Below are 24,175 nucleotides of genomic sequence, written 5' to 3'. Positions count from 1 at the left end.
TATCACAGGGCTTTCAGATCACGTCGGCATAATGTGGAAGGAGTTTCCCCCGAGTTCTCAGTTTTAGTGGCAACTTGTAACCCTGCACTAGGAGAAGAATCCTCTCTGAGCAATCTATAGCAGGGCTGGTAACCCAGTACTGAGACTGCCTGCTCTATAAAGGACTCATCATTGGCTTTGAGGCTTGGGGCATGTAGGGTCAATCATCTGAGGAGTAGGCATCATGTACAGTGTAACCTCAAGCAGGAAATAACAACTATTCACAACTAATCATTTTCCCATGCATAAAAAGAAAAGGCTCTGAAATAATGCGTTATCTTTGAATCTACTGAGAAGATTGTGGGATTAATGATGAACATTTTTTCAAAATACACCATTCTTTTTTTCATGTGAAAATTATTTGAGATAAGGGTTGTAAAACTATGCTTCTACATTAGACATAAAAACATAAACCCCTGACAATGTGGAATAAAGGGAAGACATAACTACCACTCTGAAACGTTTAAAATTTGGGGCAGAATCATCAACATTCTAATAAACAAAATGTTTTGTTGATTTACTTTAAGTTGATTGGAGCACTATTTCTGAGACATGTAAGATAGCTATGTTTTTCTGAAATGCTCATTTTATACTGTGACGACTATGTGGTGTTACAGCTTTCATTCCAGCCTCATATGATTCTTTGACAACTTCACATAAAAAGGACGCAGCTTCTAAATTAACTCTGGTTATTAAGCCAGAGAAAAGATGGTTTAAAAGAAATTCTTACACAGTGTTTGCACTGCTCATGAATTCGATTAAATTTTGTATGATATGCTGCCATTTGTTTTAAATTGCAGAGCAGCTCTGCAAACACAAGGTTGGTTTTAAAAGCTCTGTGTTCCAGTCAGTGACAAATCAGAAATTCCTATTTTGGATGCATGCTAGCATCATGATAGCATCATAGGCTTATATTCCTGTGCAGGGCAGAAAGCAAAATGGCCAGGACTGGAAGGGAGAGACATGATATTTAAGGAAGAGTCAGAAATCTAAACATGGTTGACAGTTGAAACTGTCATTGACCTTCTATGGGTCTTTAACTGGCTGCAGGGATTGAGCAGTTCAAAATAATCCCCTCTAAAATGTCACTCAAGCTAAGAAATAACATAAGTCATCATCCAGCTTAGCTTCCTTCCATTTTCGGGAAAGATGGAGAGACTCGTGGAAATTGCTATATTAACCAGAAGCCATGAAATCTGTTAATTTTTTTTTTCTACAATGGAGATCAAACACTGGTGGATTTGGGTAATTAAGTGTCCTTGAAGCCTGTTGATGTGAAAAGCTCTTCTTACACCTTCACTTTAAGTCTGAGGAAGGAGCCAACTTGGGGGGGAGGGAGGGGTGTAAGCCAATCAGAATGAGTCTTGATCTTAGCTTTTCGTCTGAGGAGTTCATCTTGCACTTCTAATGATGCTGCCCTTCGATGAATACTCTCAATTATGTGAAATTATCTCCTCAATAAAGTCCTCAATCAAAGTCACATACCCCCTACAGAGAAGATCCCGGGTATTACATTAAAAAAATTAAAAAAAATCAACGCCAAGCAACTAGACATAATTTTTGATAATTATGAGAAAAATGCAAAATGTACTTTTAATTGCCTGTGTTTTGGTTTGTTTACACAACAGATTAAAAGGGGCAAAGCTCACTCCAGTAAGTAGATTTAACACCATGTGAGAAAGGTTACAAAAATGTCACGGCATTGGGTCAACCAGATTGACTATGATAAAGGAAAAGTTGACAGATTTTGCATTCATTCTAAGCTGGCTTTTACAGTGTCTGCTCTATTTTGGCCTTAGTGCATGAGAGATTGTCTGTACATAGATACAAATGAAGAGAGGACAGATTAGAGCTAAAATACAGGAAATTGACTAACAACTGTTAAGGTTTTGACACAAAAGCATTAGGACAGAGGTTAACATAAAGTCATCAGCTGTCATATCATCTAGTGTATGTATGTAAGTAAATAAGGCATCATGGTCTCCCAGTATGATTCAAAATGCTAAAATAATGCAATGGGGGAAGGGAGGCATTGTGCCCTTTATTTGGCTATATCCTTGGGAAAGAAACACAAATATATACTGTAAAAAACATAAACAAAATCAGAGACTCGCTTTTATCTGAAAATCAAAGAGATGCTCACAAATCTATTAAATGCCACCTTTTGTTTTTAATAACGCATCATACTGGGACTGAATCAGGCTTTTCAAGCAAAATGTAGACTTTTGTTTTGAACAAATATAATTAGATTTTTTCATAAAGATACTTGCTTCAATGCTCAAGCTAATTTGTATTTAATAAAATACAGTCCTTGATGGGTTATTCCCAAAGGCTGGTAGGGCTGGTTTGTGTTTTGAACCAGCATAAAATCCTTGAATTAAAGAAAACTCAAGGGCCTTGCACTTTCCAGAGATTGTTGGCGGCTGAATATGTTCAGATTAGAATAGCAGTCTCTACGGCATAGTCTACCCTATTCTGAGCGATGGCACCCTTTTCTTCTTCTTTTCAATGATCTATACGGCTCTTGAAGGACTGAAGCAGGGCCTGTGAGGGTCTTCCACCACTTTTACTCAACCTGTTCAGGTTCGCTTCGCCGATGTGAAGTTTGTTGTTAAACAGTGCTATACTGTACTGGGCATATACACATAGTAAAATTGAGTGCCCTGGCCTTTTTAAGATGAAAAGAATGGACAAAAAGCACCCCCAAAAACGTTATAGTATACAGCAGTTGTCAGAGTCCCATTCCCAAAACAAAACAAGATAACAAATAAACGCTTGGTGTGAAGTGTGACAGTGTAAAATAATGCCCCATTCACTTGAAATAAACATTATTATTGAACATACCAAATCAATGTTAGATTGCCCTTTTGCAACACAGCCTTTTTTTGTGCTGGATTAAATGTTCTATATTGTAGATGAAATAATGAAAGGCCTCTTGGATGACTGTTTGGATAATTTACCCTGATAGCAATTTCTCAGGCCTAGAGGTAAACACATGTGTTGCTTTTGTAACATCCTGAATGTCAGAAAAATTACACTGCATGTTCTGCAAAAGGAAAAGACAGAAATACGATGGTGGATAGTTGTTTTGAATCCATCATTTGTCATTTGTTCATGTGTTTACTTTGTACCTCAGATTTAACATCAACTGATCTCCTGAAGATTTCCAATAAATGTTGAATAACTACCAGTGGTTACATTAAGAAAACGGTCTTCAACAGTTATATACAGCTCTATTGACTGTCTTGATCAAAATAAAATTTACCATTCTATAACACACAGATTATATACATGTCTGTGTGTTTTTTTTTAAGTTTTTTTTTTTTTTTTTTTAGTTTCGTCATCATTTGTGTCTTCTTCGACACTTACACCACAGAATCAGAATTTTGGCTTTCATTTGAGATGGAACTTTGCTAAGATTTTCATTGGGAGTAACAAAGAAGGACAGGATTAGGAATGAGTATATTAGAGGGACAGCTCAGGTTGGACGGTTTGGAGACAAAGCATGATGAGGCGAGATTGAGATGGTTTGGTCATGTGTGCAGCAGAGATGCTGGGTATACTGGGAGAAGGATGCTGAATATGGAGCTGCCAGGGAAGAGGAACAGATGAAGTCCAAAGATGAGGTTTATGGATGTGGTGAGAGAGGACATGCAGGTGGTTGGCAAGACAGAGGAAGATGCAGAGGACAGGAAGAGATGGAAATGAATGATCCGTTGTGGCGACCCCTAACGGGAGCAGCCGAAAGTAGTAGTAGTAGTATTTGGAGAGATGGAACTTGGAAAATACCACTCAATTTCAGGATTCACACTTAATTTTCCTCTGGTCCTGGACCATGATTTTCAGAGTGGGGTCCTGTGGCCTGAGGAGGTCCTGAGTGGGTTCCCCAGGAATGTACATAACATTTTGATTTCCCTATTATTTCAGTCAAAGTCACTCAAGACAATAAAAGGATGTGTAAAAACATTGATCTTGACAACAGCCTTACTGGTATTTTCTAAACGGCAGCACAATCAATTTTCAGTGATGTCATATCTATAGAAAAAATGCCTTTCAGTTAGCGGTAACTGGAACAAAATGGTAAATGGACAGCCTTTTATATAGCACTTTTCTAGCTGCAACACCCACTCAAAGCACTTATCAATGAATGCTTCACATTCACCCAGGTGCACACACATACACTCTCATACACCGATGGTGGTGTCAACCATGCAAGGTCACAACCAGCTCACCAGGAGCAGTTAGAGGTTAGGTGTCTTGCTCAGAGACCTCAGCATTTTTGCTGGGAGGAGCCGATCTTCAAACAAGCAACCCACCAGTTACCAAATGACCTACTCTACCTCCTGAGCTACTGCCACCCCCTACAACAAAATCTATAAAACCATGGGTTTATGGCTTTATTTTGTACATGATCAAATACTGGATACTAGATATTTTGAGTTTTCCCATTAACTCCTACTTAAGATAGTTGTGTTTTAATTCTTTGCTTACTTTTGATCTGAGTATTCCACTGATACAAATTCCTTGTATATGCACACTTACTTGGCACCAGAAAAAAAAAAATCTTGAACTTGTACTTAACAGTTACAGGTGATGAGCTTTCCAACCATGAATAACTGTATGAGACACAACGAGCACGATGTGTTATGTGACACAACATGAAAAATATTCTGTTAAGCCCTACATGAGTGAAACGTCTTTATATCTCAAAGTTCAGCAACTTACTACCTTTGAAAGATGGACATCAATAATAAATGCTGACAGCAAAGAAAAAAAATCATTGATTTGTAGAGAAAACCATTACAGCACTTAATGTGTGCAAACAAACAAAGTTATAAAGCGTCACACACATAATAGAGCTAAAGAAGCATTACTAAAGCAACTGTTTCACAAACCACAATCTCGGAACAGAGAGACAACGGGACAACGGCCGATATTTCAGGGGTTCTGGTGTAGCTGCTGGCTGCTTGTTTCCGTTTCCTATGAAGACTTCCTCTTCCGTGCGACCATCATTGTTTACAGTCGGATTAGCAACTTGAGATGCGAGAATGGAGTTGGAGTTGAGAGATGACGTCTACGACTGGATTGTTTCTCAAGTAGTTGACATGAGTCTAACGTTTCTCCGCACAATACACAAACATTGATAATTTTTGTAGGCGTTTTAGGTCCAGACGACATTTCGGCCAATGCGTCCCATCTCCTTCGCTCCCCACATGGACTGTTTACCAACATGCAACCAAAGCATGTTCCTGTAGAAATCACTGCAATGTGATTGGTCAATACTACTCGGACTAAAACGGAAACAGAAACTAATGTAGCGAATTCTAGGGGCAGCCGGGAATCTGCCACAGCTGTGAACCGAACCCGGGTAGCCCGGACCACGGGCGACCGTGCTAACCAGACAACTAAAGGGTCCGACCCATTAGACAAGGGCTAGCTAGTCCAGTCATACGTGATCGTTACACTACCCCCCTCCTTCAGGAAACGCGTCCCCGCGCTTCAGCATACCAGCTCCCTCACGCCTCTGGGCGCACGCGCTTCCGATGGCCTCACGGTCTCACCATCCCATTGCTGCCACCAATGTAGCAAACAGGGGCAGCCGGAAATCCGTCGCAGCCGGGAATCGAACCTGGATAGCCCGGACCATGGGTGGCTGCGTTAACGAGTCAACTAAAGGGTGCGACCCTTTACCATGACTTTCTGTTATTTTATGTTATACCTATGTCTGCAAAAATAATTTCTAAATAAACCACACCTTTGAGTGATTTGAGATTTTACTTGGGTTACAAAAACTACCCAACTTCAACTTGACATCTTTCAATTAGATGTTTTTCATCAATACATTTTGTTGTAGTGATGAGTAATAATTTAAGCATGAAAACATTAAAAATCAGTCTAGATTCTTAACCGTCACACTCCATCTTTTAGCTGTTAACTAAAACCGAGCACATCATCGTGCCATAGGAAATAAGTGCTTATTTGTAGATGCAGCATTAGCAAAGAGCAAAGACATGCAGTTTAATACAAACTCTTCCTTGTGTGAGACAAATGAAATCAGATGGTGTAAACCCCTACAGAAAACATCTGTTAAAAATTCATAAAGGTCATACGTAAATCAACTGTTTATTTTAAGCATTTCAACAAAGGACAGTAAGCAGCTCCCTACTGCGCCGGCCTCTGAAGCCATTAAAGCAATGCAATCAGTTTTTTTTCTATTTTTGAAATTACTTTTAAAGTAGTTCTGCAAGATCGTGTTAATTGTGGAGCAACAGCAAAGTTGCATAAGGGATAGTGAGGAAATGTGAAATATACAGATTAAGGGCCAGAACAAAAAAATTATGTTTCAAGCAGATGTAATACACTTACAGCGGTGCTTGAAAGTTTGTAAACCCTTTAGAATTTTCTATATTTCTGCACAAATATGACCTTGCCACTCACAGATATGTAATATTGGAGCATTTTCCTCAATAAATAAATGACCAAGTATAATATTTTTGTCTCATTTGTTTAATTGGGTTCTCTTTATCTACTTTTAGGACTTGTGTGAAAATCTGTTGTTGTTTTAGGTCATATTTATGCAGAAATATAGAAAATTGTAAAGGGTACACAAACTTTCAAACACCACTGTAAGTCTGTTGTGCCTCCAGGGCACTAACGATATACTCTATATCATACATTTTTGCATCAATTGTAGTGGAAAATCATTGTCTACTGCATATGCATGCTACTTTTCCCCCACTGTCAGTTAAAAAATATTACCCAGGGTGCAATGATGATCACAACAACTGAATGATTGCATCTCTGATCAGTTCATCAAGAGAGTTTTGTGTCAGCTTCAGGAAAAATTGCTCTTACCTTTGGTGGAACTGTTGGGCCAGAACTATAAGGAGCCAAGCTTGGCGGGGGGTCTGTGATGTAAGTCTTCTTAGGGCCTGGGGGCTGGTATCCTTGGGCCGGGGCAGGCTCTTGTCTCCATGTGCCCTGGCCACCACCTTGTGTTATCCCAGGATACTGCTGGTCTGGGTAGGAACCTTGGGCCATGGGGGAAAACCCTGGCTGTGGTGGTCCATAAGCAAAGTCAGGACCTTTGGGCTGGGCAGGCATATATTGCACCTGTGCAGCACTGCGGACCGGCTGCTGGGCAAAATATTGGCCACCTGGAGACTGGTGCTGTGGGCCTGGCTGGGCAGACCTCACTTGAACATTGAAGGTAGGCTGGCTAGGGGTGGAGGCTGTGGCATAGGAGGCTGGAACTGGCTGAGGAGCCATCTGGCATTGAGGCTTAGCCACTGGAGAGGCAGAAGAAGGAAGTGTGGAAGAGACTCCCCCGGGAGCCTGGGGTTTGGGTGTAGACTTCTTGGTGGCGGTAAGAGGAGGCTGGGTTGGAATAACCATACGCTTATAGCCAGTCACTGGAGCATTGGGAGCGTTGGTTACTGCCTGGCCACTAGAATTCTGAAAACAGCAATAAAATAACAGCTTAGAGAAAAGCAAAAAAAAAAAAAAATCCACCTTCTTATCATTCACAGTCAGACACAGACAACACAATATCTCATGCAAATGTAATCATCAACCAACCAAGTCACCAATTTCAACCTTTATTAACATTCATTTGAGAATTAATAGTTCTGTGATAAATGATTGCTGCAGTATTAGGATGAAATAAAAAAACGTGTTATTTCAGATGTTGGTGAATAGTTGAAGTACAGCACTTGAATTCAAGAGCCATCTATTGATAATGTGATTTACACTCAAGTGATTATCCAGCCTGCCTCCTGAGAGTCAATTACAAAGCTACATCAACAGCAGAGGCTCTGCAATGTCTTGACCACTGCTAGTCATAAACTAGAGCTAATAAAGCAGGGAGGGAAGGGATAAATTGTTTGGTAGAGGACGCCAATGACAGCCAATTGGCAAAAGCACATGACACTTGTGCTGACTCTAGCGGGCTGTATAAGAAAGATGTTAAATCACTGAGATTTGCGATGTTGGTCTTCCTGGGAAGAGACCACTGTAGACCCGCAGCCAAACTCACCATCAGAATGCCAGTTGCAAACAGTTCTTATGTCCAATTGCCATCTTCAAAGCATATGCCAAATTATAAGAAAAGAGGCAGCTGAAAACGTGATTGCAAACAATGATTTACTGCTATGTCGGAGGCCTCTGCCCTGAGTGTCTCCTATATAACTAATTATTGTTTTCCACTACCACTACATATCGGTGTCAGACTTTCAGCCAGTCTAAAAAGGGTCTATCATTAACCTTGGTTGGTCTTATTAGGTTATTGCCTAAGGGCAAAAATCAGAGTCAATTACACATTTTGCAGCACTAGGGGAACAAAGATTAACATTTGAAGTCTTCAGACCCTTTGTAACTTGGCTTGATGAGATATCTTCCTAAATTGGGGCAGAGCAATATTTCCAGTTGACTTCGCTTAACAGCTGATCAAAGTATGCTGCATAGAATTGACATACACAGCTTTGCTACACTTCCTTGCATTTCCTAGCTTAAGTGGAGTACAACTTAGGTTGTAATTTCATCAGTGATAACATACACATGGAAATCAGTGATCATAATGCATTCTGAGAAACAGTACTCCGATGTGTTAGAAGAGGTGCATGCATTAAATTTGTCAGAGGGGAGCCCCTAAGGAATCATTAAAAGCCCCCAACATATTTTATGCTTTAACTCTGATTTCTGTCTCACCGATTAATGCTGATGTTTTTTTTTTTTTAAAGTGTGTCTGTCTGCATATGTATGGAAAAATCTCCACTATGCCCTTTAGGAAGAGAAATTACTCAATTTAAATGTTTCATGGTTTTTAAATACTCTAGATTATTAATTTATCTTTAAGGCCCTAAAACCTACAGTAACATTTACTTAGAGCACTGGAAATGCAAATAGGCCCCTCAAAATAATTACATTGTTATGGTACATTTTCCACCAAGGGAGTGAATTTGGTTCTTTCTTAGTTAATGAAATGAAAGCAAAGAATACTGTCTGCAAAGAATTGAGTACAGATGAAATGATTTTCATGTTATTCAAATTTATTTTATTGAAGTTTATAGCATTAGTTATGCAAGGTCCCATGTATTCAAAGTTTACATGCTATTTATGGTTTAAGGGTGGCCTTGTGATTAGAGGCCTAGTGAGAGACTGAGGATGCTTTCACACTTGGACTGATCAGAGGGGTTTTTCCAGACCCGTGACCATTTGCCCAGAGAATTTAGTATATTTAGTCAAGAATGAAAGCTGTTTTCAAATTAGTGTGCACGATAAAAAAAGGGGTCTCGAATCTGCTTAAAAACTGGTGTGGTTGGTGTAAAAACAATCTGGTCTAATTTGAAAAAGTGTGTTGCTATCGATTACATATACAAATGTCATTATCTGACACATCCGACATTTACCCCAAAATAAGCAGCAACAGATAACTGTGGTGGTTTGTTCACCTTACTGCCGCATGCAAATGTACGGCAGAAAATGCACATTGTCAAAAAATGTCTCCTTCAAGCAGGGCGCCTCCTATGTATATGCAACCCGGTCTCTTCAATCTGCATACAAATAACACAGATTTACACTTTCAAACTGCATGCAGTGTGGGTGATACGCCAATCCTTCCTATTAAGTTCTACGGAGAGCAGACGCATCCAAATACCACGCATCACCTCGAACGGTCATGACATCAGCGTCATGACATCAGCGCGGCTCAGTTCGCCCAGTTCACCTGATGAGCAGCATCCCAGTCACCAGAACAAAATGTTGGCATTTTACATTTCTACAAACCACAGGTACGATAAAATCTTGACGATTCTGAACCAAAAAGATATTTTATAACATCAACATTTCAACTTATAGCCAATGTTGGTGAAGCATGCGTCCACGTCATGTGACTGTAAAGTTTCTGTCTGACAAAAGAAAAAAAAAATAGCTGACATTCCCTTTGTTCTCAGTGAAAAATGCAATATTTTCAGATAGTTTTGGCATTAAAATGCGTTTTGATAACATGTGTGTCTGACATTCTTCTGTAAGAAGTGGGGTTGTTGTGAAGCGTCTAGTGTGTTAGTGTGGTGTTCTGTGCCTGTCACATCTCTCTCAACCTTCACCACTGGCTAGCAGAAATGCGAACAGGAGAGCCGAGCAAGTAAGTCTCTCCCTGCCAGTACATAACCTCTCCAACAGCAAGCCCTATGTAGTGCCTCCTCGTGGCGACACATGGTAACTGGGTACACCTTGGACCCTGGCTGAACTACAAGGGACTCAGAGGAGGTCAGGCCCCTAGACACGTGGTACGCAGGCCCACTGGTGTGTGAATATTCCCTGATGCCCACAAACCAGCCCCCAGCTATGGGTTAAACAGTGCCACTGCCTAGTGGATACCTCGGGAGAGGAATAGGCTACGGGAGTAAACCCCTACAGAAAATCAACGTCTACAGTGCTGTTGGTTTTTGTTTTTCTTGCCCTTTTGTATATGTTTAAGTCGGGGAGTACTGCTTGCATCGTGTGTGGCTGCTGCATCTCCTTCTTGTAGCCCCCCTTCCCATCCACCCCTGTATGTCTCTGCAATGTTTATCTGTTGTCTTGTTTCACCGTCGTTTATTGTAAAGCGACTTTGAGTGTTAGAAAAGTGCTATATAAGTTTGATTTATTATTATTATTATTATTATTAACATTTCTAGTGATAAATTTGCATATTATGTTCATCATCTTCATTCAGTGAATGTATATGATCCTGAGTTTGTTAGTTATTACAAAGATTATTTCAGGTCTCACCAGAAATATGTTGGAATGCAACATTTCCGATAATGAACACAACTCCAAAACTTGTTTCTACAATGCTTGCTAAAATGTCCTAAGTAAATAAACATTTATATGCTTTTTTTTTCTTTCAAATAAACCACCTAAATGCAGTGTCATTTATATTCCGGCTGCAGTAAATATTTGATATAGTATATATTTTTAAGACCCTATTTGCAATGCTATTTTGCAAACCTGAAAAACTTCAAAGTTCTGAGGTCAATATTTCAAAGCAGGGCCATTTACAATCTTCAGACTGACATATTGTTACTCTACAGGTTGAGACCGTTCCAACGATATATTTGGTTTAGTCCTATGACAAAGTTTTAATTTTCACATTACATGGACACACAGCCTTGACCTGGGCTCACTTTCAGAGAGCCCTTTGGAGGCCCAATGCATAAAATGAAAGTCTTTAGTTTTTTTTGTTTGTTTGTTTATTTTTGTGGAAATAGTGACAAAAATCATTTAAGGTAATAATTTTTGACTTATTTACAACCAAAATAGTAATTTTGACCTACTTTTAAGCTTTTTTCCCCCTGATGAAATACAAGATCTTTCTTTTCAGATCAAACCCTAACCCAGGCAATTCAGGACCCATACCTGTAGTAATACCCTGGATGGTCAGCAGGATTGCAATATGTCAGATGTCTGGGTAGCGTAGCAGTCTATTCCCTTACCTACCAACACAGGGATCTCCGGTTCGAATCCCTGTGTTACCTCCAGCTTGGTCGGGTATCTCTACAGACACAATTGGCTGTGTCTGCGGGAGGGAAGCCAGATGTGGGTATGTGTCCTAGTCGCTGCACTAGCACCTCCTCTGGTCGGTCAGGGCGCCTGTTCAGGGGGGAGGGGAACTGGGGGGAATAGCGTGATTCTCCCACACACTACATCCCCCTGGTGAAACTCCCCACTGTCAGGTGAAAAGAAGCGGCTGGCGACTCCACATGTATCGAAGGAGACATGTGGTAGTCTGCAGCCCTCCCTGGATTGGCAAAGGGGTTGAGTAGCGACCGGGACAGCTCGGAAAAGTGGGGTAATTGACCGGGTACAATTGGGGAGAAAAAGGGAGAAAAAGATTTTTGTTAAAAAAGGATTGCAATATGTAAAGGTAACTAAACAAACAAACAAACAAACAAACACACAAAATACCTTTCATTTAATTTTATGAGCTCCCAAGGGCTCTCTGAAACTAGATCTGTTAAGGCTGAGCCATTTGGAGGCCCAGTACATGAAATGAAACTATTTTTGTTTGTTTAGTCACCTTTACATATTTCAATCCTGCTGACCATCCAGGGCATTACTAAAAGTACTACTACTACTACTACTACTACTACTACTACTTTTGGCTGCTCCCATTAGGGGTTGCCACAGCGGATCATCCATTTCCATTTCTTCCTGTCCTTGGCATCTTCCTCTGTCACGCCAGCCACTTGCATGTCCTCTCTCACCACATCCATAAACCTCCTCTTTGGTATTTCTCTTCCCTGGCAGCTCCATATTCAGCATCCTTCTGCCGATATACCCAGCATCTCTCCTCCACACATGTCCAAGCCATCTCAATTTTGCCTCTCTTGCTTTGTCTCCAAACTGTCCAACCTGAGCTGTCCCTCTAATATATTCGTTCCTAATCCTGTCCTTCTTCGTCACTCCCAATGAAAATCTTAGCATCTTCAACTCAGGCATTACTAAAATTATGGGACCTGAAGTCCTTAGTTAGGGTTAGGTTTGAAAAGAAAGATATTACATTTCATCAGGAAAACATGCTTCAAAATAGTCCATAATACTAAATTGGTTGTTAATTAGTCAAAAATGATTACGTTAAATGATGTGTGTCACCATTTCCACAAAAACACATGTAAAAACTAAAGACCTTTCATTTTACGTGTTGGGCCTCCAGAGGGCTCTCTGAAAGTTTCCCATCCACTTAAACCCCTCAGTGTACTCTCAATTCAGTATTTACAACTTCCAATTCTAGAAAATACACTAATATTTTTAAAAAGTAAAATAAAATGGATACAGACATGGACATTTCTGGCCTTAGTTTATAGGTTGAAAAGTTTGTACAATTGGTGTGATGACCATCATCTCATTGTAAGCACTAAGGAAACAGAAGAAATTATTTTTGGTCTAGGAAATCTGGATTTCTACACTACTAATCAATAATATTTGTATTACCCAGGTTCATTCTTACAAATACCAGGGTGTACATACTGACTATAATCTGTCTTGGGACGTCCATGTGAATTCTGCATGTACTAGGATCCACCAGTGACTCCACTTTTTGCGCAGACTCGGGGTGTTTGGGATTGGACAGAGGGTAATGATGTTATTTTATCATGCTGCGATAGAGAGCATATTATGTTACAGAATTAGATCTTGGTTTGATAACATATCAGTTAAGTTACAGCAATGAAAGTAATGGGGGCGAGGGAGCACCCCTCCCTCCAAATGCTCTTTGAGAAGACTATAGTGAAACAGGCTAGGAAATTATCGCTGACCCCTCTCATGTCTTGTATTCAGAATACAAACTGCTCCCATCAGGTAGACGCTACAGGGTCCCAGTTAAATACAGGAAAAGATACCCCAAAAGGTATAAAAACACTTTCATCTCTCTATCAGTGACTCTCCTAAACTCAGGACACAAGGAGGGTGTGAAATGAGGGACTGTGTGCCACATAATTGAATGCACTTTATGTCGTTACTTGTTTGTGCTATGCACATAATGTCTGTTACAGCACTATAATACATGTATTTTTATGTTACAGCCTTATGTCCAAGACACATTTCATTGAGGCCAAATGAAGTAATCTTGAATCTTGAAATCAGCACCATATTTATAGTTCTTCCGGTTTGCAAAATAGTGTTTTAAATAGGGTCATACAAATATATATCTATAAAATATCCATCTATCAATTGTCTTAACTGCTTATCCTGCTCTCAGGGTCGTGGGGATGCTGGGGCCTATTCCAGCAGTCAATGGGCGGCAGGCAGGGAGACACCCTGGACAGGCCACCAGGCCATCACAGGGCCGACACACACACACCCATTCATTCCTAGGGACAATTTAGTACCACCAATTCACCTGACTTACATGTCTTTGGACTGTGGGAGGAAACCAGAGCCCCCCGAGGAAACCCACACAGACATGGGGAGAACATGCAAACTCCACACAGAAGACGACCCTGGATGACCCACCAAGGTTGGACTACCCCGGGGCTTGAACCCAGGACCTTCTTGCTGTGAGGCGACCGCGCTAACCACTGCACCACTGTGCTGCCCATCTACAGAATATATCAAATAAAAATAAACAAACAAACAAAACAACTTTCATTTCATGTATTAGTCCTCCAAATGGCTTAGCCTTGGCAAAGGCCTAGTTTCAGAGAGCCCTTTGGAGCTCATGAAATGAAATGAAAGTTATTTTGTTTGTTTGTATATTTGTTTTTAAAATAAGTTGCCTTTACATATTGCAATCCTGCTGACCACCCAGGGCATTACTACAGGTATGGGGCCTGAATTGCTTGGGTTAGGGTTACATCTGAAAACAAAGTTCTTGCATTTCATCAGGAAAAAAGTCTTCAACATAGGTCAAAATTATTATATTGGTTGTAAATTAGCCAAAAATTATTACCTTAAATGATTTTTGTCGCTATTTCCACCAAAAGAAAAAAAACAAAACAAAACAACTAAAGACCTTTCATTTCAAGTGTTGGGCCTCTAAAGGGCTCTCTGAAAGTAAGCCCAGGTCAAGGCTGTGTCCATGTAATGTGAAAAGTAAAACTGTGTCATAAGACTAGAAAGGTCCCAACCTGTAGAGTAACAGTATGTCAGACTAAAGATTGTAAATGGCTCCTGCTTTGAAATATTGACCTCTGAACCTTGACCTCAGTGCATGTTGGAAGGCTTGTCATTCAGCAGCAGAAGGGGCTGCAGACATGGGACCAATTGTCATAGAGAGCTGTTGACTTCAGCTGTGTAACTATACCCACATGGGTATAGTCACCAAGTGGGGCCATTGTCAAACATGGTCAAAATTAATTTTCACCCATTTCATAATTAGATATTTAAAATCTTATCAGACAAATGTTTTCCCATCCCCTTAAACCCCCAAGTGAACTTTCAATTCAGTAGTTACAAATTCAAATTCTAGGAAATACACTAATATCTTTAAAAAAAAAAAACTACAATTCCCTTGAGCTGCACCATGCAGCTTGATACAAATTAGCACCATAGTTTTTCAGGTTTGCAAAATAGCATTGTAAATAGGGTCATAAAAATATATACTATATCTACAGAATATATCAAATATTTACTGCAGACAAAACATAAATTACACTGCATTTGAGTGGTTTATTTGAAGGAAAAAAAAGCATGCAAATGTTTATTTATTTAGGATATTTTAGGAAGTATTGTACAAACACATTTTGGGGTTGTGTTCGATAAACATTTTCGGCGAGACCTGAAATAATCTTCATAATAACTAACAAACTTAAGCTCACACCCATTCACTGAACAAAGACTGTAAAAATAAAATGCAAATTTCTCACTAAAAGTGTTATCAAAATGCACTGTAATGCCGAATGTATCTTAAAATATTGCATTTAGTATTGTAGAAACAGGTTTGGGGGTTCTGTTCAATGTTGGAAATGTTGCAGTCCATCAATTTTCCAGTGAGACCTGAAAAAATCTTGGTAATAACTAAAACGAAAGATCATATACATTCACCGAATGAAGATTTATGAAAACAATATGCAAATTTCTCACTAGAAATGTTACCAAAATGCATTTTAATGCCTAAACTATCTTCAAATATTGCATTTTCCACTGGGAGTAAAAATAATGTCAGCCATTTCTTTTCTTTTCTCACACAGAAACTTGACAGTCAAGTAATGTGGTTGCAGGCTCCACATATATTGGATATAAATTGAAATGTTGAAATTATGAAATATCGTTTTGGTTCAGAATCGTCAAGATTTTAACATATCTGTGGTTTGCAGTAACGTAAAACGCCAACATTTTCTTCTGGCGACTGGGTTGCCTCACATCAGGTGAACTGGGTGAGCTGAGCCTCTCTTGTGATGTCATGACTATTCAAGGTGATGCGTGGTATTTGGAGTATATTAGTTAGCAGTTATTTGTACGCCGATTGAAGAGACTGGGTTGGAATATGGTTCAGAATGACTGCATGCGAAGTACCCAGGCCTTTCATTGTTTGTTAGTGGCACCAAATAAACGTAAGCAGATTTTACAGAGTGAAACAAAACCTGCAGTGATGAAAGAACGTAGTTTGACATTAAGTTTTGGGTATGGACTCGAGAAATCAACCCAAGTGTGAAAACAACCTTAAGATTACTTTCTCGCAACAAGACAAGAGTAAAACCTTCTGCTGGTAAGACTTGACAAGACTCTGAAACCCTACCAGCTCTAGAGGTGCTTTGCCATTGCTGACCTTTTCCCTGACCTCCCAGAAAGAGGCAAGAAAAGGTGATAGAATTTCTCTCTCGGGGTCAATTGGGCATTTAATTTTAATTATTTAAGTATCAACTAAATAGTCCACTTCTATAAGCTGTTAAACAGTATCATAATTCTGACGAATGAAGGCTAAAAGCACAAACAAAACACACCCATGGTCACCCACAAAATCTCTGAAATGAATATGCTCGATTATGCTTAACCTGGCTAAGCTCTACATAACATACACAGAGAACATGTGGCGCCAATTATACCAAAAAAAAAAATTGTTGGAATTCAATATAATGGCTTAAGGATATGAATAAACATGAAAAGTAATGAGTGGGGTCAAGGGGCTTCCAGAGCTCCCTGGAAGCCATTGATCATTTGTGACTTAAGTGAGTCTTAAATGATCAATGTGGTGCTGCAGGAATGCTTTTTTGAGGGGCTCTTCCTTTAGGAGTTCCTCATATGAATATCCTGTAAGGCCCTGTCAAAGCACCTGAAAAATATTAAAGGAAGCCAGAACAGTGTTTATGAGAAGTATACCGACAGCTTATCTTGCAGTAAGAAAACTCTGCCAAAAACGTGATCAAAGTGAAATCCCCATCTGCCCATAGTGGAATCAAGTACATGATGAGAGAAGCAACCTTGATATTTTATTTTTTAGTGTTAGCAGGAAATCCAGTGACTGACCCCAAATTATATTTTGGACTAGATGAATCTTGCACCAATGTACCTTTGGACTAGAAATACTCCCCTGCACATGTTACTATTTATCACATCATCCTAACATTTGTTGGCTCCCGGGGGCATGTAACAGCACACATGTGAAATGGCTCTGAAGTGAGCTAGAAATATTTATACAGCTTTGATGGCAAAAAACAGGCCCCGAGTATAACCCCTTGTACGGAGAGAACCACAGAGCAATGGTTCATTTTCAGTGGAACGTGGGAAAACAAAAGCTTCACATTATGCAGAGAATATTTTAGCTGTTTATTAATTTGTTTCACCTTCCCTGGAACCTGCGTGAACTGCATCTTGATTGTATTTATCTGTGCGAGTTCAGGGAGGGGAAACACAGTCAGGTCAATTTAACTTAACAGGGAGTTAATAGCCATGACAAGTTTTAACAACTGATGTTTTGTAGCATCTCAGTATAATGGTGGTGCAAGTGGCAACTGTAGTTTATTCCCTCGTGAGGATGGCAGATGGACTTGTTTTTCCCCCTCAAGTGTTGGCCCTTTTAAACACTTACGTCTGATATTTAGAGGGGATGAAGAACCTGACTGAATGAGGCTATGAAAAACTGTAAACCTTCATCACACAGTACATAAAAAAAAACCCCAACAACATATATTGTAGCATTTGCCCTACTGTATGTGCCCCCAATAAACACACACAGACAAATACAAACAAAACACATACTGTTTCAAAAAAGTTTTTCACACACTCTAATTCAGACTGACTTTGCAAACAACTTAAGTGCGAAATTTCACAGCGAGTCTCAAGGAAGGCTTTTGACACATTAAAAAAGATTAGGAGAGACTATACAGACCTTGGGGGGGCTGAGTAAAACTGTTAACTTTGCATTTCAAACCACACGGGAGGAGGGGGGGTTTATAGCAAGCTTTGGGAAAACCCCGAAAGTGGGAAAAGTGCTGCATCTTTTCAAATTTGTGCTCATCTAAGACCTTGGATATTTTCTCTGAACTCTTTCCTGCTTATAAAGTCAATGCTCTAGACTGTGGGCTTCAGTCTTGAGCATCTGTGCCCGTCTCGGCAGTTGTGACCATGGAAGAATCTCCGGTCAACACACAGATTCTTCCCTCCACTTGGAGCCTACTTGGCACCAGAGCAATGCAGTCAGACAAGATAGAAACATTAAACACTGTCTTGATACAGTTACTGAGGGTATCAGTTCTCCACAGTTCTCTACTTAAAATAGCTCCAGATAAGGCACATTAAATATGATTAAAGATGTCTCTCTGAAATAACGAGAGACCTCAAGCTGTTTTCAACTATCTTTCATTTGCAGATAGTGTGTTATACACATACCCAGAACTTTGTACATAGTGTATCTATGAGGTTCTATTTTTTTCTCCATTTCTGCTCTTTCAAGTGACAGTGTTCCACCCCTCATCATGCAAACTTCTGAGCAAATTAATTTTTCAAAAACATTCTCACTGTCCCTTAAACAGAAAACTTGGGTTGAAGGTTCTGTGGGCATGCAAGACACCGAATCCATATCCACTCGAGGGGTGTTATTCCATAGCTGACCTTGCACACAGACCGCCATAGAAAAGCCAAGCCAAAATAACATTTCTTTTTGGGAATCACTTGAGGGTATCAAGTATATTCTAGACTTCTTGAAACTACTTAATAGTTAAATAAAATGAAAATTACCAGATCCCTTTTCATGTCTTCTGCAATGTGGTCTTAGCCAGGTAGTAAGCATATGCAGTCATGCATACTCGCCCTATGTTCCACCTAGTCACGCCAAAAAAAAAAAAAAAAAAAAAAAAGATCACAAGATGATAGAATATAACATCCCTGCTTCAACATTAAAAGCTCAGTAATCCTTTGAATACCGGGTTCACATGAAAAATATTTTTGTTTTTAAGTAAAAAGTAATAACATCATATGATGTCTTTGCATTACTCTCTCCTGCTACTGAAACCTTTTGGGGGGTGGGGTGGGGGGGTGCTGTATTATAAACATACCACTTGGAGTCACCCACAGTGCTGCTTCTCCAGGCTGTCTCTACAAGTGGGTGAATGTGTATTTTACAGCCACCACACAAATGGGAATTCACTCCAGAACTTGCCACCTGTGGCACAATACAACCGGACGCACATGTGCATTTAGACTTTTGAGCACTTATGAACTGCTCAGATACAGTTTAAATCGTCCCTTTATTATGTCAATGTCATCTGTTCAAGAGATGGGCAATTGCAGATCTTCTCTCAGAGGTGTGTGTGTGTGTGTGTGTGTGTGTGTGTGTGTGTGTGTGTGTGTGTGTGTGTGTGTGTGTGTGTGCGTGCGTGCGTGTGCATGCGCGCGTGATCATTTACACGTGCCTTTGCGCGTTCACTTGCACATGTAATGGGGGATAGGGATGATGTGCAATGACAGCAGTTGATACTAAGCCTTTTAGCATTGTTTCTAGGAGGGATAACTTGGTGATGTTAAGAGGCAGGTTTCTATCGACAGTCACAGCTTACTAGTGCAAACAACATTTGTCATTGGTTCACCCTGTTAATCAAAGATGGGGTGATACTATTTGGTTTATTAGACTAACGAATATTGACGGAACACATGGAGCGCCTGCAGGCACGCTCCTCTTTCCACAGTTGGCTGCCCCTGTCAAAACTCAGAACCTGCTGCCAGATTGACCTTAAGGTCAACATGCGCCACTGGCACTCTTGCAACATCACTACACAGCCATCACAGAGAACTGTAATAGACAAAACAAACAAGAAGAATAAGTGTGACACCACGTGGCCCTATAATTAACAGGCTTGTGTGTCATCATGCTGTTTTCTAACTTTGTGTTGATAGAACACATCAACACGTGGTCACATAGCGGGGGGGATAGTGCCCTAAAGACTAAAATATCCATTGCAAAATGTAGTTGCCTGTGGCCATGACCTTTTATAAGGAATCAACAAGGCTGAGTAAGATACCAGCTTACAGCCTATGGCATGGGAAGTGAACGTGTAAAGGCTGGCTATGACTAACGCCAACCTTTTTGTGTGTGCTGGCATTGTCTAAGAGAAAAATATGACATTTGACTTCTCAGTTTGGCTTTGAATTTTGCGGACATTGGACATTTATTTTGCTCAATCATGCCTGCCAAATAGTCATGGTAACAGCTACAAATAACTGCCATTAGCTATAAACTTTTTAAAGAACATTTCGGGCATCGCATCTGGATAGTGTAGCAGTCTACTCCGTTGCCTACCAACACGGGGATGAATGGTAAATAAATAGATGGCATTTATAAAGTACTTTTCTAGTCTACCGACCACTCAAAGCACTTTACAGTGTATGCCTCACATTCACCCATTCACACACACATTCATACACTGATGGCAGAGGCTTTCATGCAAGGTGCCAACCTGCTCATCAGGAGCAGTTAAGGATTCAGTGTCACACTTCGACACGCTCTCCGCAGGAGCCGGAGATCAAACCAGCGACCTTCAGATTACTGGACGATCCACTCTACCTCCTGAGCCATGCCACCTTGATTCCCGTTCGAATGCCCATATTGCCTCTGGCTTGGTCGGGCGTCCCTACAAACACAATTGGCCGTGTCTGCGGGCGGGAAGCTGGATGTGTGTGTGTGTCCTGGTCGCTACACTAGCGTCTCCTCTGGTTGGTTGGGGCGCTCGTTTGGAGGGGAGGGGGAACTGGGGGGAATAGTGTGATCCTCCCACACATTATGTCCCCCTGATGAAACGCCTCACTCCCAGGTGAAAAGAATTGGCTGGCGACTCCACAAGTATCGGAGGAGGCATATGGTAATCTGTAGCCCTCCCTGGATTGGCAGAGGGGGTGGAGCAGAGATCGAGAAGGCTCAGAAGAGTGGGGTAATAGGTCGGATACAATTGCGGGGAAAAAAAAGGGGGGGGGTCCAAAAAAAGAATTTCAAAAGTTCACTGGGAACCAAAAGAAAATGCAACACTGATGTTTAAAATGTTGAGCGCCTCTTGGCGTCATCTGGTCGGTCACCTGTACCATATTGTTTAAAACTGATCCTCACTGCCCGATACACATAATGGAAATTGCCTCAGTCACAGTGCTTAAGCCCATACTGTGCTAAAACATTTGTCTTATTGTTAGACAGTTACCCATTCTCCAATGCCTTATCTGCATTACCACTCAATTTACAAATTTGCATCCCTGACCACTTTTGAGCGATCCATTCCGAAGGTGGAAACCAGAAGGAAAAAATCTTAACCAAGAAGCAAAACCTGGAGCAACGTGGAAACTGATTTCATAATCTCATACAATGTTTGCCTAAACTTTTCCATCTGAATGAGCTTCTTACTGTAGTGTATATAATGTTGTTACTTCCCAACCAGAAAATTTATACATTTCCCTGAAGAAAAAAAAAACATCCTGTGTACTGCCTCACTGAGCTGTACAGTTCATCTCATCAGGCTAAATCATCTTTCTCATATCTGGCTATAGGAGATACGTAGATGTGAAAGCTTGACATTGGAATAGAATTGCCCTTTAGGAACCATCTTTCCTCGTTGTAATTCCATCAACGTTAGATTTAATTCATATTTTTCTGCATTACTGTGCGTATTAGATCTCAACAACTTCACACTGGAAATTTGACTTTCCAATCACATGTATATATAAGTTTCTTTTAACAAAGTTTTATATATCTATATCTATCTATCTATCTATCTATCTATCTATATATATATATATATATATATATATACACACTACCGTTCAAAAGTTTGGGATCACATTGAAATGTCCATATTTTTGAAGGAAAAGCACTGTACTTTTCAATGAAGATAACTTTAAACTAGTCTTAACTTTAAAGAAATACACTCTATACATTGCTAATGTGGTAAATGACTATTCTAGCTGCAAATGTCTGGTTTTTGGTGCAATATCTACATAGGTGTATAGAGGCCCATTTCAAGCAACTATCACTCCAGTGTTCTAATGGTACAATGTGTTTGCTCATTGGCTCAGAAGGCTAATTGATGATTAGAAAACCCTTGTGCAATCATGTTCACACATCTGAAAACAGTTTAGCTCGTTACAGAAGCTACAAAACTGACCTTCCTTAGAGCAGATTGAGTTTCTGGAGCATCACATTTGTGGGGTCAATTAAACGCTCAAAATGGCCAGAAAAAGAGAACTTTCATCTGAAACTCGACAGTCTATTCTTGTTCTTAGAAATGAAGGCTATTCCATGCGAGAAATTGCTAAGAAATTGAAGATTTCCTACACCGGTGTGTACTACTCCCTTCAGAGGACAGCACAAACAGGCTCTAACCAGAGTAGAAAAAGAAGTGGGAGGCCGCGTTGCACAACTGAGCAAGAAGATAAGTACATTAGAGTCTCTAGTTTGAGAAACAGACGCCTCACAGGTCCCCAACTGGCATCTTCATTAAATAGTACCCGCAAAACACCAGTGTCAACATCTACAGTGAAGAGGCGGCTGCGGGATTCTGGGCTTCAGGGCAGAGTGGCAAAGAAAAAGCCATATCTGAGACTGACCAATAAAAGAAAAAGATTAAGATGGGCAAAAGAACACAGACATTGGACAGAGGAAGACTGGAAAAAAGTGTTGTGGACGGATGAATCCAAGTTTGAGGTGTTTGGATCACAAAGAAGAACGTTTGTGAGACGCAGAACAAATGAAAAGATGCTGGAAGAATGCCTGACGCCATCTGTTAAGCATGGTGGAGGTAATGTGATGGTCTGGGGTTGCTTTGGTGCTGGTAAGGTGGGAGATTTGTACAGGGTAAAAGTGATTCTGAATAAGGAAGGCTATCACTCCATTTTGCAACGCCATGCCATACCCAGTGGACAGCGCTTGATTGGAGCCAATTTCATCCTACAACAGGACAATGACCCTAAACACACCTCCAAATTGTGCAAGAACTATTTAGAGCAGAAGCAGGCAGCTGGTATTCTATCGATAATGGAGTGGCCAGCGCAGTCACCAGATCTGAACCCCATTGAGCTGTTGTGGGAGCAGCTTGACCGTATGGTACGCAAGAAGTGCCCATCCAACCAATCCAACTTGTGGGAGCTGCTTCTGGAAGCGTGGGGTGCAATTTCTCCAGATTACCTCAACAAATTAACAGCTAGAATGCCAAATGTCTGCAATGCTGTAATTGCTGCAAATGGAGGATTCTTTGATGAAAGCAAAGTTTGATGTAAAAAAAATCTTATTTCAAATACAAATCATTATTTCTAACCTTGTCAATGTCTTGACTCTATTTTCTATTCATTTCACAACATATGGTGGTGAATAAGTGTGACTTTTCATGGAAAACACAAAATTGTTTGGGTGATCCCAAACTTTTGAACGGTAGTGTATATATATATATATATATATATATATATATATATATATATATATATATATATATATATATATATATATATATATACAGTGCATCCAGAAAGTATTAACACCCCTTCACTTCCCCCACATTTTGTTATGTTACAGCCTTATTCCAAAATGGATTAAATTCCTTTTTTTTTCTCATCAATCTACACACAATACCCCATAATGACAGACTGAAAATGGTTTTGTAGAAATTTTTGTGAATTTATTAAAAATAAAAAACTGAAATATTGCATGTACATAAGTATTCACACCCTTTGCTATGACACTCAAAATCTAACTCAGGTTCATCCTGTTTCCACCGATCATCCTTGAGATGTTTATACATCTTGATTAGAGTCCATCTGTAGTAAATTCAATTGATCGGACATGATTTGGAAAGGCACACACCTGTCTATATAAGGTCCCACTGTTGACAGTGCCTGTCAGAGCAGAAACCAAGCCATGAAGTCAAAGGAACTGTCTGTGGACCTCCGAGACAGGATTGTATCGAGGCACAGATCAGGGGAAGGGTACAAAAATATTTCTACAGCTTTGAAGGTCCCGAAGAGCACAGTGGTCTCCATCATTCGTAAATGGAAGAAGTTTGGATCCACCAGGACTCTTCCTAGAGCTGGCCGCCCAGCCAAACTGAGCAATCGGGGGAGAAGGGCCTTGGTCAGGGAGGTGACCAAGAACCCGATGGTCTCTCTGACAGACCTCCAGCGTTCCTCTGTGGAGATGGGAGAACCTTCCAGAAGGACAACCATCTCTGCAGCACTCCACCAATCAGGCCTT

At 40.3% G+C, this 24,175-nt stretch overlaps 1 protein-coding gene across 4 annotated transcripts in view; it reads right to left on the bottom strand.

The window, feature by feature from the left end:
- Positions 1-24,175, bottom strand: part of lpp (LIM domain containing preferred translocation partner in lipoma) — a 210,677-nt gene that overhangs the window by 50,956 nt on the left and 135,546 nt on the right. For all 4 annotated transcript variants that reach the window (XM_056276295.1, XM_056276294.1, XM_056276298.1 and 1 more), the window contains one exon: positions 6,895-7,494. In XM_056276295.1, the coding sequence (XP_056132270.1) occupies positions 6,895-7,494 (600 nt within the window). The remainder of the gene's footprint in view (positions 1-6,894; positions 7,495-24,175) is intronic.

Source organism: Lampris incognitus, chromosome 3 (genome assembly GCF_029633865.1).
Source record: "Lampris incognitus isolate fLamInc1 chromosome 3, fLamInc1.hap2, whole genome shotgun sequence".
Classification (NCBI taxonomy): domain Eukaryota; kingdom Metazoa; phylum Chordata; class Actinopteri; order Lampriformes; family Lampridae; genus Lampris; species Lampris incognitus.
The sequence above is the reverse complement of the archived record's forward strand: the minus strand, read 5'-3'. Positions and strand labels throughout refer to the sequence as shown.